This window comes from Amblyomma americanum, chromosome 3 (assembly GCF_052857255.1).
Source record: "Amblyomma americanum isolate KBUSLIRL-KWMA chromosome 3, ASM5285725v1, whole genome shotgun sequence".
Classification (NCBI taxonomy): Eukaryota; Metazoa; Arthropoda; class Arachnida; order Ixodida; family Ixodidae; genus Amblyomma; species Amblyomma americanum.
The window spans coordinates 208,118,713-208,135,232 of NC_135499.1; the positions used below are offsets into that span (position 1 = coordinate 208,118,713).

General features: G+C 45.1%; 1 protein-coding gene across 3 annotated transcripts in view; it reads right to left on the reverse strand.

The window, feature by feature from the left end:
• Positions 1-1,219: 1,219 nt before the first annotated feature.
• The window catches only part of Fancd2 (Fanconi anemia complementation group D2), a 61,294-nt gene continuing 45,993 nt past the window's right edge, over positions 1,220-16,520 (reverse strand). For 2 of the 3 annotated variants that reach the window (XM_077659787.1, XM_077659786.1), the window contains exons 33-42: positions 15,779-15,892; positions 10,504-10,749; positions 9,174-9,311; positions 6,625-6,715; positions 6,432-6,503; positions 5,948-5,986; positions 4,354-4,503; positions 2,118-2,264; positions 1,646-1,732; positions 1,220-1,561 (exon numbers count right to left, since the gene is read on the reverse strand). In XM_077659787.1, coding sequence (XP_077515913.1) covers positions 1,490-1,561; positions 1,646-1,732; positions 2,118-2,264; positions 4,354-4,503; positions 5,948-5,986; positions 6,432-6,503; positions 6,625-6,715; positions 9,174-9,311; positions 10,504-10,749; positions 15,779-15,892 — 1,156 coding nt within the window. In that variant the 3' untranslated portion in view covers positions 1,220-1,489. The remainder of the gene's footprint in view (positions 1,562-1,645; positions 1,733-2,117; positions 2,265-4,353; positions 4,504-5,947; positions 5,987-6,431; positions 6,504-6,624; positions 6,716-9,173; positions 9,312-10,503; positions 10,750-15,778; positions 15,893-16,520) is intronic. The other variant, XM_077659788.1, reaches the window with a different exon arrangement.

The following is a 16,520-nucleotide window of genomic DNA, read 5'->3' on the forward strand; positions in this document are numbered from 1 at the left end:
ACGGCAACACTTCCTGTCTCCTTCCTTTCGCCCCCTCTCCCCCATCTCTTTGCACATGGCACAGCTCAGGTGTTTAATGCAAGCAAGTTACTGCACCTTTCCTTTTTTCATAACCACCCACAACCACAATGCAATATGCTATAATGAACACTCGTGTTGTAAAGGCCTCAGTACAACCAGGCTGCAAGTACAAGGGAGAGTGATGAACTAAGTCATGAGCATGCGACATGTTTTTATAGTGTATGGCTGCCTGGTTCACACTGCAAGCCTTATGTCAAGTCCCCCTCTAAGAACTGGTAGCCATTACAGTGTCTTTACATGTATTAGGTGAAGGCTGACTTCTTATGATAAGCGTGATCCCTGCCAAAACTACACCACTCCGCTTAATAGGTAGCTCTCCGCACTGACGTGGCCACAACTGTAACAAAAAATGGCAGGCAGTTTAGCATTGCTAAGCATGAAATATTGTGTGGAAGCATAGTTTTTTGCAGGGAGCCAGTTATGAGAGTCTTCAACTTTTTCAACGTCAATGCCAATTTACCCAATGTACGCCAGCGGCCTATGCTCCAGTGTCGTGTTTCTGCAGCAATGTTGCCAACACCAACGCGTATTGCTCCACTGCCACGTTTCTGCCACAATGTTTTCCGCGCCAATGCATGCAGTGCATATCTCTCTCTTACTACCGCCACATAGCGTCAAGCACGAATATCAATTTGATAGTAGTATTAGCTGATGAAGAAGATGATGTGCAACGCACGGTGCGAGAGTGTGTTGCAGTTTAACACAAGGTGTGTTCGGCTACATAGCCTAGTGCTCTCGCGCAGTGGGCAGTGAAACTAATCTGTTCGCGCCGCCGCGGTTTCGAATCCCAGTTGCGGATATTTATTTGATGTATTTTATTTATTTATTTCACTTGGCACAAACTCACAAACATCACAAGGTCTTGCTCGGGGTTTACCAATTGGAATTGTGCTGTCACACTAATAGCTTCATGTTCTTTATGAGCATTAAAGACACACTGACCCTTCTCCACAAAATAATGCAAGAAGTTAAAAATGTGAGCTTTTCACAAAAGCTCTTATTGTAGTTGGTGGCATGCATACATACATAAATTAAAAATTTATCAAGTGCGTTGGCCATGACGTGCCACCTTAGATGATTTTTTGAAGCCACCACCATATTCACCGACACACTCAAGAAAAGCACCAAGGATGTAATGCAAATTTTGTAATGATGTTTATTACTAAAGCAAATCTTTCGTATGGTTGTACAATAAAACAAGCAACATTTTGATGAGAGCACAGGCTTGTGTCAGCTAAAATACAGGTAGCATGGCTAACTGCCACACAGGAACACATATGTGAAGCAAAAATATATTAAAGTAACTTCTAAGACATAAAACATGTGGCCTTAACCAGAACCACAAATGCACTTGTGTACACAATACAAGATATGGATAAGGCTGGCAGCTTTTCACAAGAGTAGCCCCTCAAAATTCTTCGCTTATCTCAGGTTCCATGGGTTCGTCTGCACCATTTTCTTCACTGTTGTGGATGGTATCCTACGCAAACACGAAATTTGAAAAGCTTTAACATTCAAGCATCCAGACTGACGTTTAGTAAATGTTCACAAGCCAGTGACTCACCAAATCATTGCCAGCTTCATCATCTTCAGCAGGTGCCATCTCTTCATCTGAATTCTCACGTACCGACTGCGTCAGAATTTCTTCACCCTGCAAAAAGCAATGGACAAAATGCTCATATATCGACTGGGCTGTTTGAGGCCAGTCCTGACATTCTTAACCCTACTGCTCCATGTCTTGGTGTAATAGGATAACTTGGCAGAAGCCAAACTATCCGCATTATAAATTACGTCTTTTCCAATGTTAACACGAACAGCTAACAATCACAAAATCAGCATTACTGACCTGATATTTGTTATCAATTTTCACATGAGCTAATGAAATCTCCACACTCTCATCCCACTTTGTTGCATCAACCAGCCCCTATATGAGCATAGCATAGCAAGACTGAAACTCGTCCTTAAATTTAACAGTGCCTAGCCTGAAACCATGTTATACTGCATCCCTAGCCATCTGTGCTACAGCAGAGTGTCACCTTGAGGTCTCGATTCTTGAGGTTTCCAACCCAGAAGGCTTCCCGGCAGTGGTTCACAGTCAGCATGGCCTTGACACGAAAGACAAAGCCCTCCAGCGTCTTGCGCACAGCAGGCACTTGGCCTGTCAGGGCCACATCCTTTACCAGCTGCATGTAGAGAAGCCACACAGCTCGACACTTGTTGACGTTTTCCTCCCAGAAGCAGATCATGTGCACCGAATTTTCTTGGCCACTGCCCACACCTCACTGTCAGTGCATCCAATGGTGCAAATGGCCTTGCGAGTAATTTGCAGTTTACATCCAATAGACCTCTCCCTGTTTGCAAACAATGCCACGTCAAGGGAGCACACATGCAAGTGGGCGTGCTTAAAGAAAACCTGCTTAGTTGGCAAAAGTACCCTTTACGGTTTGGTCTCCTTTCTGTGTGCAGCGTCACGGAGCTGTCCAAAAATGCGTATTTCCTCCCTGAAATTGTGGTTTAGTGGCATTTAAGTTCAATTTAGGAAAGGCTCAAGTATGCAGCACTCCAGTACCCAGATCCATAAGCAATTGACGACTAAACTTCTAAAGTAATGCTTTCTCGCACGAAATACAGCCAGTTGTAAATCAGCGCTGTGTCCGTGTACTGCCTTTCTGTAGTCCCGTGTTTTCGGTCTGTTTCGTTCCAGTATCAAGAACCAACTAGCTCAACAATCATCCCTTTTGCAGTTTTCTAAAGTGTCCAGCAAGCGTGCACCTCGGAGGTATTTCGTGCACCTAGAACAAGCCTCGTCCCTACTGTGCAAAGGCACTCAAATGCTACCTACCGCTTGAAAGTATTGGGCCTCACAATGGAAGGGCATGTTGGCAAGCAGGTTATATCAAACCTCGGCACCAGGTACTGCTTTCTAAAGGCCCTTCCCAAAAGCGGCTGCCGAGCCCTATGAAGTGTGGGCGCTTGTGAGTGAACACAGCAGTTTACACACATGCGCTATGCTTGGCCGGGCGATTTCTGGACATTTCTAGTTTGTCTCATTTTTCATTTTAGATTACGCACTGACTGACTACCACATGGTATTGCTAGAAACAAATACCGTATCAACAGAAAGTGTAACGAAGAATGGTGAATGTGATATACACATTGCTAGAACTACCTATATGAAAAACAGCAGAGCAATCAAGTGCGCTTTATACCACACTGCATAATATTCATTCACAGTGCATTAATATTTAAGAGTACATAAACTTAAATGATGCAAGCAACCCCAATGTGTTACAACTCCGTGTCCGAATGTGGTTGCACTTGAGCGACCGTACTACTGGCATGTCCTCGTGAGCCGTTTCGTGAAAAAAGCTGGCTCCTTGAACATGACATGTTGCACTGGAACAAACTAAACGCCTAACAAGAAGTTCTTAATATACTGCCAGCGATCGCATGCCATCTGGGCCTTTGAGCAATCAAGTACGATTTTTTGGGAGGACAACAAAGCAAACTCTAAGGGCTTGTTAGTTCATTCAGAAATACGCGAGCATACGAGTACACCCGGCAGATCTGCTTGCAATCATATTTACACCGCAGATCCTACCAGCACTTGAAGTCTGTCACTTCGCCCTTTGCATACCTCCGAAACCCATTTTCCGCCCCTTTCCCCTGTTCGGAAAGCGAAATAGTATATGGCACTGGTCTTGTTCGACCAATTAGCACATTCCACCATGTAACCATTCAACTGCATCGAGAAAAACACAGCAAATTGTCACTACATGAGACCTCATCCGCTGCACCATGCTGTCAGCAGCGTTTTGCCAATCAAGTCAAGCCACGCCCTTCACTCCTTCTCTGATAGGTTATCCGTGACATGGGAAGGGAGAGGTCTACTGCATGGCTATAAAGAGTTGAAGGTGCTTTCAAATAACAGTCCGGACCATAATTTCACACAGTGGTACAGCCTCTATGTCTTTACGAGAAGACATGCGAGGACCTTGCACGCCAAATGGATAGCCTAGTGAATTCACTGCATTGAGCCTACAGGCTAACTCAAAGACCAATGTTAACAACACTGTGCAACTGGATTATACTTATAAATGAATGGTCACTGAAACTGTGCCCTTCCAACAAAGACAGATATTGAAACTAAGGAATTTACGCCAGAAAAAGTATTTAATTGTGCTGCACCTAATGCCATACAGTATTTATGCATTTTTATGCAATGATAAGCATATTTTTCAGTTTCTCATGATATAGCTGGCAGGGGCTGACCTTGGAATGGCTGCAAATGTGCTGCAGGTATCGCGTGCTCTGCTGCAGGTTCTTGAGGAGTGTTTGAACCTCAGCAGGTTGTGACTTGAACAGCGAGTCGAGCAGGGGCATTGCGTTTCGCAGGAAGGACTCCAAGAACTGACGCCCAAACTGCTCAGAGTGCGGGACACAGAGGAAAAGGGTAGGTTAAAACTTCAACAAAAGCATGAAGTTTGTCTCTCCAGAGCAACCGGTAGTGTGAAGCTTGTAAACAATGCTGCATAGCACGGCAGTTTGTCGAAATGACTCTGACCACAGCCAGTGCACTTCTTTAGTTACATAACTGCCTGCTTATATATGCTTGTACTTAGCCAAACAATAAATACTCCAACTGCCAAAAACACATTGGAATAGTTTTGTTTTACAAATACCACAAAATACACATTGGACAGCAAACAACAGCAACAACAGCAAACAATACATTTCATTGCCTTTGAATAACATGCAAAATTTTTGTTTTAGCGACAGTTGAGCCACAGGTATGCCATCCTGAAGGATACTAAGCAGTGCCACATCGATCTGCCATTTAGAACCTCCGAGATGCCTCAGGAATGCCAGAGATTCACTTTTTATGCTTCCATAATGCCACCTTTAATTAAACATTTGGCTCAGCCATCAGCTGACCTGACCAAGAATCTGAGACAACCTTCCGTTAAGTGAGACTCCAGCTTTCCACCCTTTCTTGGATTGGGCAGCCGCGGTGGCTCGGTGGTCATGGCGCTCGGCTGCTGTCCTGAAAGACACGGGTTCAATCCTGTCCATGGCAGTCGAATTTTGATGAAGACGTAACTCTAGAGGCCCGTGTACTGCGCGATGTCAGCGCACGCTAATGAACCCCAGGTGGTCGAAATTTCCGGAGCCCTTCACTACGGCGCCCCTCATAGCCTGAGTTGCTTTGGGATGTTAATACCCCATAAACCTGTCTTGGATTACCAGCTGCTACTTTTCCCACCCTAACTGCGGTGGCCACCCACAGGACATATGACCAGTGGGCCTCCACAAGTCACTCCCTCGTTCTCTTACCCTGCCAAACTTCTCTCAACTTCTACTGCTAGCTGCATGAGAAACCATATATACTTGATGTTGCGCATACATGCATGGAGAGACAGACAGACTGATGTACAAATAGTCATTAAGGCACACTGATACTTGCACAGTTAAGTGTTTGATAAAAAAATCATCTGGTCAGGAATAATACTGAATAAAACGATGGGCAGCGATCAAGTCAAAGATGAAATTCTGAGGTGTTTCAGAACTGCACACGAGTTCCTTGTTCACTGAGGAAACCAAGAGTTCGTCATCATTTCACTTTCCACAGTTAGCATGTGCAGGCTAAGCTCTTCCTGTGTGTGTGCAGATACTCTCTACCTAATTTGAAATTTAATTTTTGCATAGAAACATAAAAAGGGATGCAAAGAAAGTTTTGTGAAATTGCAAGAAGCACTTTTCTCACTCATTAACACAGAATTCACTTAGCACTTTTCACATATTTTTGTACTGCAGTCCTGTACAATAAAATATAAATGCACAGCCAAACATAAAACAAAGTGCTCACCTTCAGACAAATAGACAGATTCTTTCGAACTGAAGATTTCTGAAAGCAAACACAAAAAACATTTAAAAGCTCCACCAGTAACACTTCCAAACAGATTAAAGTACCTCATAGGAACAGCCTTTTCTTAAAAGCTATGCCCTTCAAGCTCAAGCTCGTACTGAAACTATAGTAACATCCATCGGCTTCAATGCACAGCCCAGAGGACATACTCCCGTTTTTTTTATCCTTGACAACTCAACACATTCAGTACACACAGACAGACCTCACAATTTCAGAAGAGACATCCCACGGCTCAATGTCAAATAACAACATATAATCACATTCAACACAAAATCATACTTTTAATTTTGTCATACTAAGAACAAGCACTGCAGGTATTGACTGCCTTTCCTGTGTGCATGCAACGCTGTGCCCAGCTATGTCACAAAATAACAAGCACCAAGTTGCACTTGAGATATCTACTACGCCTAGAAACAGCACTGACCTTTGCGACCTCCACCAACTTGTGAAAAATATCAATAGCAAGGGTCCACTTCTCAAGCTGCTTCAGTTTTTCCTAAAACAGTGAAAGTCAATTCATCCATGAAAACTATCTGGCGTACTTTTCCGCTTCTTTTTTTTTACCATCTAGGTAAAAAAATTAGTTATTTTTTTGTAAACAATAGCACCAATACTACCTCCTGGTCAGTAACTGCTTTTGCAGAGAGGCTTTGCACACCATCAGCTAGATTGGAGAAAATCGTCTTGTAGTAGACATTGAGAGTAGACCTGGAAAAAAAAAGGGTTAAACAGCTAGCTCTTTGTGAACTGTATTGAAAACACCACCAAGACAACAGCTTGTCTTAAAATTGTTAGAGGGTGAAAATGCTAAAAAATTGGCAAAACTTCACTTGCTCATACTGACACTTTGCACAAAAGTTCCAGAAGCACACAGATGAAAATGTAAGCCACAATATGCAAGAGATGCCACCATTAATAAGAGGACACTTGACGTTTCTATACACAAAATTCTATAGTGGGATTAAATTTTCCTTTAACCAAAGGTTTTTGCACAATGCTCAATGCATGAAGTAATGGCCTTACTTAAGTGGGCGCTTAACCCTTTGACAAGCTGTGTACACAACTGTGTGAAAAGCCAAATCTCAGCTTTTTCTGAGAATGAACTGCACCTAGCAGTGATTTCTTTGTTTCAGGTGAATTTCGAATCCTTTAACTCCTAAATAAGCAAGTTTTTCATGCCATATAGCAAATGCAGTAAATGATTTTTTTTATGCAGACAAATTTTGGCACTAGTATTTACACGATTGTAAATCAACCTATTTTTCAAAATTTGAAAATCCGAAGTGGGGGGGTCGACTTACAGTCGAAACGAAAACATGGCACTATAAGTAAAGGCGAGAAAACGATATCGGGCATGCTACAGCGCGGTTGCATTTTTGCTGCGCGGCTCCGTCGCATCGCTGTTGGTGCTGGCCTTAAGCAGCTGCTATGTCAATGCGCAGAACTGGCATCCCCTCCCCCTCCAGGCGGCGGCCAATGGCAGCTATGGATAAGCAGCAAACTGGCACCCCACACTCCCCACACGTGGTTGCAGACTGCGGCTGCTGATAAGCGGCTGCCCGATAACGCAATTGCGTTCTACAGGAAGCTCAAGCGTCCAACACATTTTCTTTTTACTTTCAAATGCGCGCTAGGCACTCAAGGGAGTGTTTATGATAGTTGATGGAAGGGCCGCTATTCCAATCGAGGCGGCACCCCCCCTCAGAACGGCAGCGGCGCCGGGGAGTGTCGGTAGCCGACGTCATTCACGCGTAGTTTTTTTTTGGCTCTGACGCATTTGACTACTGTCGACCGCGTTTCACAAGTTTTAATGTAGTGCTTCCTCAGTCGTCATTTGTGCTTTGTGTACGGTAGGCGACCGGCGCTCGTTCACGGCTACATTCAAGACGGCAGTCATTCTTTACGCCAAAGAAACGAACAACTGCGCCCCAGGCCACAAGTTCGACGTTCGCAACGGGCGATATATGTGTGGCAGCTGCAGCGAAGAAAATTTTCAGCTGTTCCACGCGATGTCGTGATGTGGCTGTTTGCGAAGTGGGGGATTTCACTGGACGACGATGTTAGAACGACGTGCTGTGGGACCGCAGCAGAAATCACGACGGCAGCACTAGTGAGGGCGATGGCGCAAGTGTGGACGAGTAGTCCAGTGACTAACACATTTTCGTTTTGGAATGTGCCCACGGGCACAGCCGCGCGCAGCAGCCGATAGCGGCTTGCGATAGACGGCGGCCGCTACATAATGCTATCGCGTTCAACTATTCAAAGCCAAAATTAAACAACCTCAAAGTTTCTTTTGTTTTATTTTTCGGAAATGTGATTTTGGGGGGTCGACTTACATTCGAGTCAACTTACAATTGTGTAAATATGGCAGTAATATTTTTTTTTTTTGCAGGTTCAAACACAATATATGCACCTTTGAAATAGAAATTGTTTCCACAATCCTTCTGGTATTTACTTTATAAGTCGCAGCATTTTGTTGTAGTGTATTTCAGATATGACATTTTGTACGATATTTTGCACACCCCTGGTACACTAACAATTTGTCGTTCATAATGGCTGAAAAATATTTGACCTCGATGGAAACAAAAAATGGCACGTGAAAGGGTTAATAAATATATATGTTAGGTATGTATACAAGAAAAAATTGTTTATAACCTTTAAGTTATGAATGAAATTGAGTTGGTGCTTAAAAGTTCAAGTGAAGTAGTATAATGAAAGTAGTGCGTGTTATCTCAGGGCGCAGAGTTTAGCTACTCCTGCTAAAATTTTCCCTCAAAAATTTAACAGGGCAAAATTTGGTTTGGTTGGTATATAAGGTATAATGCCTCAAAGTGATTCTGGCTATGAGGGACACCAATGTGGACGGCTCGAATAATTACGACCACCTAACATCACACAGTACACAAGCCTCTAGCATTTTGCCTGCATCGAAATGCGACCGCAATGGCCGGGATCGAAACCATGCCTTTCGGGTCAGCAGCCAAGCACCATAACCAGTGAGCCACCGCAGCGGTACTTGGGCGAAATTTACTTGAAGCAAAACACAATGGAGCCGGTCCGGAGTATATTCATTCAGAGGCCTAAATTAACTGAAATGTTTATACGGGCAGTGCTGTGGTGTTCTCAGCAAATGCAACGTGGTTTGAGACAGCTAGCGAAGCCTCACTTGTCTAGTGTAGGGAACTGCTTTTCCTGCTCTTCCTCCTGCTCAGCTGGTGGCGATTCTTCCAGGATGCTGGGCAAACAGTCAGTTGCGAGCTCGTGCAGGCTATGAAGAACGCACTCTGACTCTGACAGGAAGGTGCTGCATTGCAATATGAGAGTAAGCAGTTCACAACGAGAAAAGCAACAGAAAGACAATACACTCAGTTACAGTCCGCGACTTTCACTAAGCATTTTCCCCTTTTTAAAAGCAAGCAAACAAATGGGGTTGGGAGCATCTAGTAACCATCAGGCTACTGATCTTAGTGAACACTCCCTGTCCACATCTTTCCATTCATACATATTACATGACACTCCCTCCTGTGTTGAAAAGAAAGGCAACTAATGTCATCCAACCACTTTATACACTGCAAACATCACAGACCACAAAGTCAAAATGGCTCTTGCTGCTGACAATGTAGAGTTTTTTCTCATGTGTCTGCAGAGGGTTGATAGTAAAACCACTCTCAAATTGCACATATTAAAACCAGTGGCAGTTTCCAGTATCTTCTGTTCATGGTTATCTTGCAGCACTATGAGCGAAAATATGAATAACTGACACTAACAGTGCAAAGCGCAAATGTGCAGTGATGGTCATGTCAAGTTCATGTCATCTCTAGAGAGTTTCAAAGATAAAGAATGATCCAGTTTCGTATTGCTATCACAGAGAGCATCTATAACAGCATTTTAATGCCTAGTCCAGCACCAAGCAAGAAAGCATTTCTTATGGCTGGGAAATTTGGTTCTGCACATAAGGATTGCTTCCTAACTGGCCACATACTACAAGGTTTGCTTCTTACGCACGGCAACTTAGCATGCTTTTTGTCAGTAACCGGCTGTTTGTATCCGCCAACAAAGTCCAATGTATTTAGGTGACACACCTAAGGTGGAGTATATTTGAAATAAAAGCGTAATTACTCATTATAGCATCCGCCTATGTGCAGCCACGCAGCTACAAAGGAAAGCTATACTGCCTCGCAGAAAATGTGTACTTGAAAAATTCGTCCAGGTCCAGGGATTTAAAACGGGACCACTGTCTCTCCAGGGCAGTCACTCTACTGGCAAAGCTAAGGCTCGCAAATGGCAGGGCAAGGCCAAATTAAACAACTCGAAGTGAAAATGGAGTTAGTCCAGAGCGCTTAGGGGAAAAACCAAATGTGGAGTAGACTTGAAAAAAAAGAAAGGGGTGATTACTCATTAGCATCCATCTAAGTACAGCCATACAACTAGCATGACAAAGGATACTGTCTTCAAACATGATGAACGTTAGGCACAACAGAGACTTGTCAGCCCACCTAAGCATGACCTGCAGGCACTCGTTGAAATGGCTTCCCTGTGGCTTTTGGGGGACGTTTGATGTTCCAACACGACACAGCCAGTTGCGGCGAAGAAATCCCTCAGCCACACCGCGAATGCCCCGTTGCTCTAGCGAGTACATCTGTGCTCGGTCAGCAACAGTGCCCAGCAGCCGCAAGAGGGCAGTGGCTCCTGCTGGGTCTGTCACGGAGTCGGCAAACTTGGCAAAGTACGAGAAGGCTCGCCTAGAAGACAGTGCAAATTGAATATTATTCAAGGGGAAGGAAAATAACAACACAGGCATTACAACATGCACGTGTTAGCAGCTTAGTTACACGAGCACGGTAACTGTAGTTAAGCCTGACCACGGATAACCAGGTTAAGCTGTGGTTAAGGCTGCCTGTAAAAAAGGTTATTAACCGAAGTAACAGAGGTTGTGGTAACCATGTTAACAAGCTCAACACAGTTCAAACTGATGTGCAGCTAGACAGAACTAATATCAGCGGTAGCCATCATCATCATCATCATTATGATTACACCCGCTGCAGCGTAAAGGGCTCTCCCATGTCTGCCCAATTAACCTTGTCCTTTGCCAGCTGCGCCCACCCTATGCCTGCAAACTTCCTAATCTCATCTGCCCACCTAACCTTCTGCCGCCCCCTGCTACGCTTGCCTTCTCTTGGAATCCACTCCGTTACCCTTAAGGACCAGCAGTAGCCATGGATGCCTCAACTTTGATCAAGGCCTCCTGTTTAACAAGGATATGTAGGTGTTCTGTGAAACTCGGAGGAAAGAATATTAAGGCGAAAGCCTTTCTTGGCTCATGAGTGGCATCACCGGAAGCTGTGGGCGGGAGCTATGGGTGGAAGTTGTGGACAGAAGCTGTGGACAGAGCGTGTCCGTGCGAAATTAATAAAAATAATGAAAAGAAAACGGCAGCGCAGGTGGGAATCCAACCCAGGCCTCCTGCATGCAGGACGGGAACGCTTCCACTCCGCCACGACGGCTGAACGTCTGAAGTTGAATAAAGGCGAGTCTAGTGAATGCACAGATGTCTCAGAAACACACTAGGCAGCAACATAATCAGCAGCAGTAAGAGAAATGCTTTCCCATTACTGCATCTAAGAAGACTTAAAGCACCCCTGGAATTTTTTCAGAATCTTGTCTTCAGGGTATGAAAAGCGATCAGTTCTTGCTGGTTTATGAAATTATTAACACAATGATGAAGACACACATGTGTGCCACTACCACTGAACAACATAATCAGTTGCAGTAGCCTAGAAATGATCGGGCAGATTTATGGCTGATGGGAACTGTGAACCTACTCGGCATTGCAACCTGCAATAGGGCTGCCAATTCGAATTTGGTTGCCCAAGTTGGCCTCCGCCCAGAGGGTGGTACTCAAGGATAAAGTAGACGTGTTCCAAAACTGGCAGCTTTGTACATCAGAGCATACTTAATGTATATCTGTACTGCAGAATGAGGCATGCAGATGGGATACGACCCTGATGGCGTGAAATTGGGGGACCTATGCTAATACTGCTAGCGCTCTAAAAGGCAGGAAAGTCCTCTAAATTTGACAGTAGCAATAGCAGACTGATATGCCTCAGTGGAGAACATAGAAACACTTTCCATCCAACCTGCTTTTTCAGCACGGCCCACAGAGTAGTAACACTTGAGGACTTCTCAACATTGTGATGCAACTGGCACTGAATTCATGCATATAAGAAGCAGTTTCAGCACAGCAGTCTAGCAGCTCCACTTCCCTGCCCAAAGCAGATGCCAAGCTCCGTCTACAAGGACAAACGGCTACCCTACAGCAACAAATAAGGTGGTAAGCTATGAGAAATAATATAGAAGAACAGACCGGTGGGAGAGTTGGTCCATGACTAGTTGAAAAAAACCGCATGAGATGGACACAGGACAAAGAAAGAAACATACACAGACAAGGGGCTGTGTCCGCGCACGTTTTTCTTTGTCCTGTGTCCGTCTGGTGCACTTTGTTTTCAACTAGAGAAATAATATACTCCATTTGAAATAGCAGCTACAGAAAATCAGTTGGGATTGCTGCTACATGTCCTTTGTCCCCCTTCCAGAGTTCAGTCTTTGTGTTGCTCCTTTCATATTACAAAAGCAAATGGTCCACTAACAACTGTTGAGAAGTGTACATACATAGGTTAACAACTAAGTAGCGATTCTGGTTACCTCTACAGTGCCCGACTTTAAAAGAATTCTGAACAACCCATTGGTCATGGCAAACTAACAGCAAGGTTACCACAAACAATTTTGACTGGATGCTGCTATCCGTTACTTTTGGAGCCACAAGTCAAGACAAAATGGGGGAAACTTCGAATACAGGGAAACATATTCTGTACCTTAAACTTCTCCACTATTGTTGCACATTAATGAAAAATAATCTTGGGACGTCCCTTGTAGGGTGCTCTGCGTATTCCAGGAGCTTCTTGCTATAGGCAAAAAGAGTGGTCCAGGGCCCCTTTGACATTTAGATAAATTTCTTCATCTTGCAATGCTATTGAAAACAGCAAACAGCTAATTTAGCTGGGACAACCAAAGAGGCAAAAGTGATCCCCCATCCCCTCAGAAAATCAGAAAACAACAATTTTCTTTAGCCATGACACAAGCATTAAGACGTTCTTGCACATGGTTTGCATTGACAAGAACAGGCCTGTACTCTATAGCCGTTCATTGAAGCTACAAGTGGACCCGGTCTGAAAATTGCACCCATGCACGTCCCCCCCCCCCCCCCCCCCCCCCCCCCCCCCCCCCCCCCCTGCAAACAGCATGCTTTCTGGAAAAAATCACACATACTAACCCGCCACGGTGGCTCAGTGGTTAGGGCGCTCGGCTACTGATCCGGAGTTCCCGGGTTCTAACCTGACCGCCGCGGCCGAGTGGAAACGCTAAGGCACCCAAAGATCCCAAAGATCCCCAGGTGGTCGAAATTATTCCGGAACCCTCCACTACTGCACCTCTTTCTTCCTTTCGTCACTTTGTACCTCCTTTATCCCTTCCCTTATGGGTCAGCTGATATGTGAGACAGATACTGATATATACTGTGCCATTTCCTTTCCCCAAAAACCAATTTTCAATCACACATACTAAGTTGCACTGGTGTATAAGATGCACCAGTTCATTCAATAAGCACTGTAAAAACGCGGTAAGGATCTCTTCTTCGGAGAGTGCAACAAAAATACACGCTTGCAGCAGCCGCCGTGAGTGGACAATCCTCGAGCTCTAACAAGCATGTCCTCTTCCCGCGGCCTGCCTTTTTTATTGGCTTCATCGCATGAGTTCTGGAATGAGGATGCCACTCGTCTAATCTTCGAGCAACTCTCAAGACCAGTGTCACAAAATTCGGCGCATATTCGAAAAAAAAACGGCGCTGCACGTAAGCAATTGCGCCCACACGCGGTAAAATAAAACAAAGAAACAGCGGGGAAGGACCCCGGGAGAGTGCGTAAACCTTGCGTGGGTTTTTCACTCAGCTCGCCGGCGCGGCGCCAAAGTAAACATAGCCACGCGCAGCGTCAATTTCTCTAGAATGTCGGAAAAGTTTCTGTTCGTTGTCGACGGAAAGGGGGTAACCTTGTCCGCGCTAAAGTGATACCCTCTCCCCTTCGCTCCTGCGCCGATGAGTCCGCGTGACGAGAATGACCTAGATTTTTCTGGATGGTGATTTCCGCGCTCGACCAATGGGGTCGCGCACCCGGCGCGAGATGTAGAAGGAGCTTGTGCAGTTGGTACTGCGTGTATGTGCGTGCCTCCCTTGGCGCGAAGAACAAACAGATGCGGGCTGTGCCTATAAATGAGGGGCTGCAACTGCTGTCTGTTAGCCCGAGCCGCCATTTAAGCTTCCGAGAAGCGCGCCCGCCCGACTCCCGGGAGAACACCACTCGCCCAGCCTGGACCAGCGAGGCAACGTGCGCCAACCTGCGGGACGGTCCCGTCGGGCTCCTCAGGTCGTCGGACTGTCGCAGTGCCCGGTGAACAAATCGTGTTTTGGTTGTTTGTCTCTCTATGTGTTAGTGCACATTAGGTGCAAAGGTTCTGTTAAATTGTAATCTCTCTCGATTGTTACTTTGCATGAGTTGCTTTGTATTTGTAAATCACTTTGTATGCGCTCGTATGAGCGATTGCGAAATCCTCTGTATAGTCTCTTTGCTGTATAAACTTTGTTTTGTTTTGTGAACCTGTGGCTCCGACCCATTCTCTGGTTTGCGAGCGGCGAAAGCTGGGCACCAAACGACCAACCCCCTTGTCACTTGGTGGCTGGTCTCCGGCTGAGCTTTGCACGCTGAGTCGAGGGCATCTCCTTTGTGCCCGAGACCGCTACCCCCCACACGTTCTAAGGGGTCTGGGAGCGCACGCAAAAGTGCGCGAAGTGGTGACAACCAGTTTCTCCATAAAGTTTTTTCGATTACATTAAACTGTCTCCCTGCTGCCAGGTTTCCATTTTACAGTGCGTATTCAATGGCATGCAAGCTGAATTTTGCACCGTAGCTTCTTCACCTTAAAGACAGTGTCATGTTGAGCAAGAACAACATGCATTGTGCGCGATGCCATACAAAACCATTGCTGGAATAGAAACTTTCAAGTATATGGTTGGACCAGCTGGACTTCATGTAGTGGCGGCGTGCACTTCATGCCGCTGCCACATTCAATCCGGCTGTGGCAAGATTACGCAATTCTACCAACAGAATAGCGCTTTAAAAATAGACAGAGAAATAAACAGTTGGAAGTCTGCACCTGAGGTGCCGTTGTCGTGACTATGGCTCCTGTCTCCGCAGTCATACCTTCTACTGACAGTCTCAGCATAGTGCGATCTGCATTGTGCTAGCGTGATCCACTTCTGCTGGATCATGGATCACCTCTGCTGGATCGTGACCATCTGTGCATGCACACTTGCCACTGCGCAGGCGCAGCTGGGTCCTCGTGGTAGCGAAATGCGGATCACGCTGCTCTTTAATATGCAACTCATTTTTCTCTCTTTTACATATCGATTTTCTTTTTCAAACCTAGTTGCTGGGCATGGCAGAAGATGGCGCGGCAGCACGTCAATTTTCTTTGCATATAAGTTGCACCCTTGCATTGTTGCATGCACCAATGAAAAATCCAGGAAAAAAAACGCGATTTATACACAGGAAAGTACAGTAGATTAGTAAGAACAAAAATTATTTCCCAGTTCAAAATGCATGCCATGCATAAGCAATCCCATTAAAGCAAAGTGAGAGACACCTTAAATGCAGCACTCACTTTCCCAGAGCCATGACATAGGCCTGAGTCAACTGTGTTGTTCCAATGCGGTCAGATATGGAACGGAAAGCTTCACACAGCTGGTCTCGATTTTCACTGGTCTCAAACCCATTCCTGTAACCACCACGAGAAACATTTGGCAACACGAATAAGCATAACGAAATAAAGGCCACTTATGGGTAGTATTCAAAGAAAATACACCAATCATATATATGTGGTTGGTGGTTTGTGGGAGGTTAACGTCCCAAAGCGACTCAGGCTATGAGGGATGCCAGAGTGAAGGGCTCCGGAAATTTCGACCACCTGGGGTTCTTTAACGTGCACTGACATCACATGGTGCACGGGCCTCTAGAATTTAGCCTCCATTGAAATTCTAGCAAAACGTTACAAAAATTTTTCAAAAATCCTTAACTGCTTACAGTTCCAAATACAAAAATCATACCCGCTTATAATACCGTTAAGGTTTAAACATTCAAGAAAGATGACTGATGAACATCAAAAGCGACTCGGTTCCTTTTTCAATGGAGGCAAAATGCAAAAGGTGCCATTCTGTGCGATGTCAGTGCACTTAAAGATCCCCAGGTGGCTGAAGTTATTCGGAAGCCCTCCACTATGGCAGCTCTTTCTCTCTTTTTTTTTTTCTCCCACCTTCCCCTTCCTCCCTTCCCTTAGATGTGAGAATTACTCCGCCATTTCATTTCCTCAAAAACCAATTTCATTTTATGAACACATGCAAATTAAC